Source organism: Rana temporaria, chromosome 10 (assembly GCF_905171775.1).
Source record: "Rana temporaria chromosome 10, aRanTem1.1, whole genome shotgun sequence".
Classification (NCBI taxonomy): Eukaryota; Metazoa; Chordata; class Amphibia; order Anura; family Ranidae; genus Rana; species Rana temporaria.
In genome coordinates this window covers 139,416,026-139,417,621 of record NC_053498.1, presented here as the reverse complement: position 1 = coordinate 139,417,621, position 1,596 = coordinate 139,416,026, and the positions used below count along the sequence as shown (strand labels likewise).

The window sequence follows — 1,596 nt, the reverse complement described above, 5'->3', positions numbered from 1 at the left end:
CAGGATTTCCCTCATATGAAACTGTGGCAATTACTAAGGCAGTGAAACTGATCAAATCACCTGTGCAAAATAATGGAAAGCCTGAAAACCTGACCTGTTGGGGCGCCTTGAGGACTGGAGTTGAGAAACGCTGGCTTAGGTCATGAAGCTGAAATCTGTGTAACACTTCTCCATTTTTTTTTTCCCTGTAACTCAGTTTTCTCCAGTACTGCACACAAGAAACACTCCTTAGGGATTTGAATAAAGACACTCACATTGCATTGATCATATACTTTATCAATGTATGGAAAAATTCTTCTATGGTGAGCAAGGTGTCTTGTGTGCTCATTCGCCACCTAGTGGAAAAATGTTATACTGCAATACCATCATATACAGTACAGAAATCAGAACAACACGACTCGTAAAGAGGTCTTCACTCTGTTCTTTTCTCGATATAAATTAGATGCAACTCGTGAAAAATACAATGCCGGCCAGGGCCGGGGAAATTAAATAGCGGGATTTAGTTACCTAGCAGCATCAGTGGGATCCACGACTCTGCAACTTCCTTTTTTTTTAAAATAACAAAATATACAAATTATATACTAAACGTTAACGATAACTAAAACCTCCCAGAATGGGAAAACAGTCCAAAATGTGATATCCTCCGAGTAAGGGAGTGGCCAGGCAGCCATTACAGTACGCCAGTCTGTGTTTGGTCAGTGCGCAGTGAGAATGTCAAGGAGGGCGGCTTGCCCCGTTTACTTGGGTTTGTCGCGCATCAGATAGATTAGGAGTTCGTATGTAGAAAGGACGATGGCGGTGTTGGGGATTTGCCGGAAAAGCTGAGCTAAAAGTCCTCTGTAAAAAGCTGCGTAGCCTTCTTCCCGTGCGACCAAACGCGCCGTCTGGCAGAAGGTGTTGTACTTGCTGCCTTCTTCCCGCAGTCTGGTGCGGATCACCTCTGTAAGGAAAGACATGGGGGTCAGAGATTGTACAAGAGAGATTATATATATATATATATATATATATATATATATATATATATATATATATATATATATATATATATATATATATATATATATATATATATATATATATATATATATATTAATATATATTACACACACACACACATATACATACACACATATATACACACACACACACACACACACATACAGGGCTAAAAATTTCAAGTCCTGAGCTACTAGCCAGGCCTTAAGGGTTACTCGCCACCAGTTGCCCCGCCCAACTTCTACCATGTCCCGCCCCTAGACACGCCCTCATAAATCTCATGAAATTACACTTAAATGTTTAATGCAGAATCAAGTTATAAAAATAAATATTAACAACTTTATCCGTGCCCAAAAATGCAGCCTGCCCATGTCTACCAATGCAGCATGTGTCCCCAGTGCAGCAAAATGTCCCCACTTTGCAGCCAGAGTCCCCCCTACCTGTGCTGGGTGGGAGAGGAGCCGGAGCCGCCTGGTTGTTCAAACCGCGGGGAACAGAACAGCTTTCAATTCAATAGCTGTGTTCCCCGCCGTGTGCGTCATATACAGCCCCTCCCCCTTGTCCGGGAAACTCTGATAGACAGATCACCCGTCCAATCCT

At 42.3% G+C, this 1,596-nt stretch overlaps 1 protein-coding gene across 1 annotated transcript in view; it reads right to left on the bottom strand.

Annotated features, from left to right (window-relative positions):
• Positions 1-255: 255 nt before the first annotated feature.
• The window catches only part of SLC25A33 (solute carrier family 25 member 33), an 81,200-nt gene continuing 79,859 nt past the window's right edge, over positions 256-1,596 (bottom strand). The window contains exon 7 of the mRNA XM_040326396.1: positions 256-940. Coding sequence (XP_040182330.1) covers positions 738-940 — 203 coding nt within the window. The 3' untranslated portion in view covers positions 256-737. The remainder of the gene's footprint in view (positions 941-1,596) is intronic.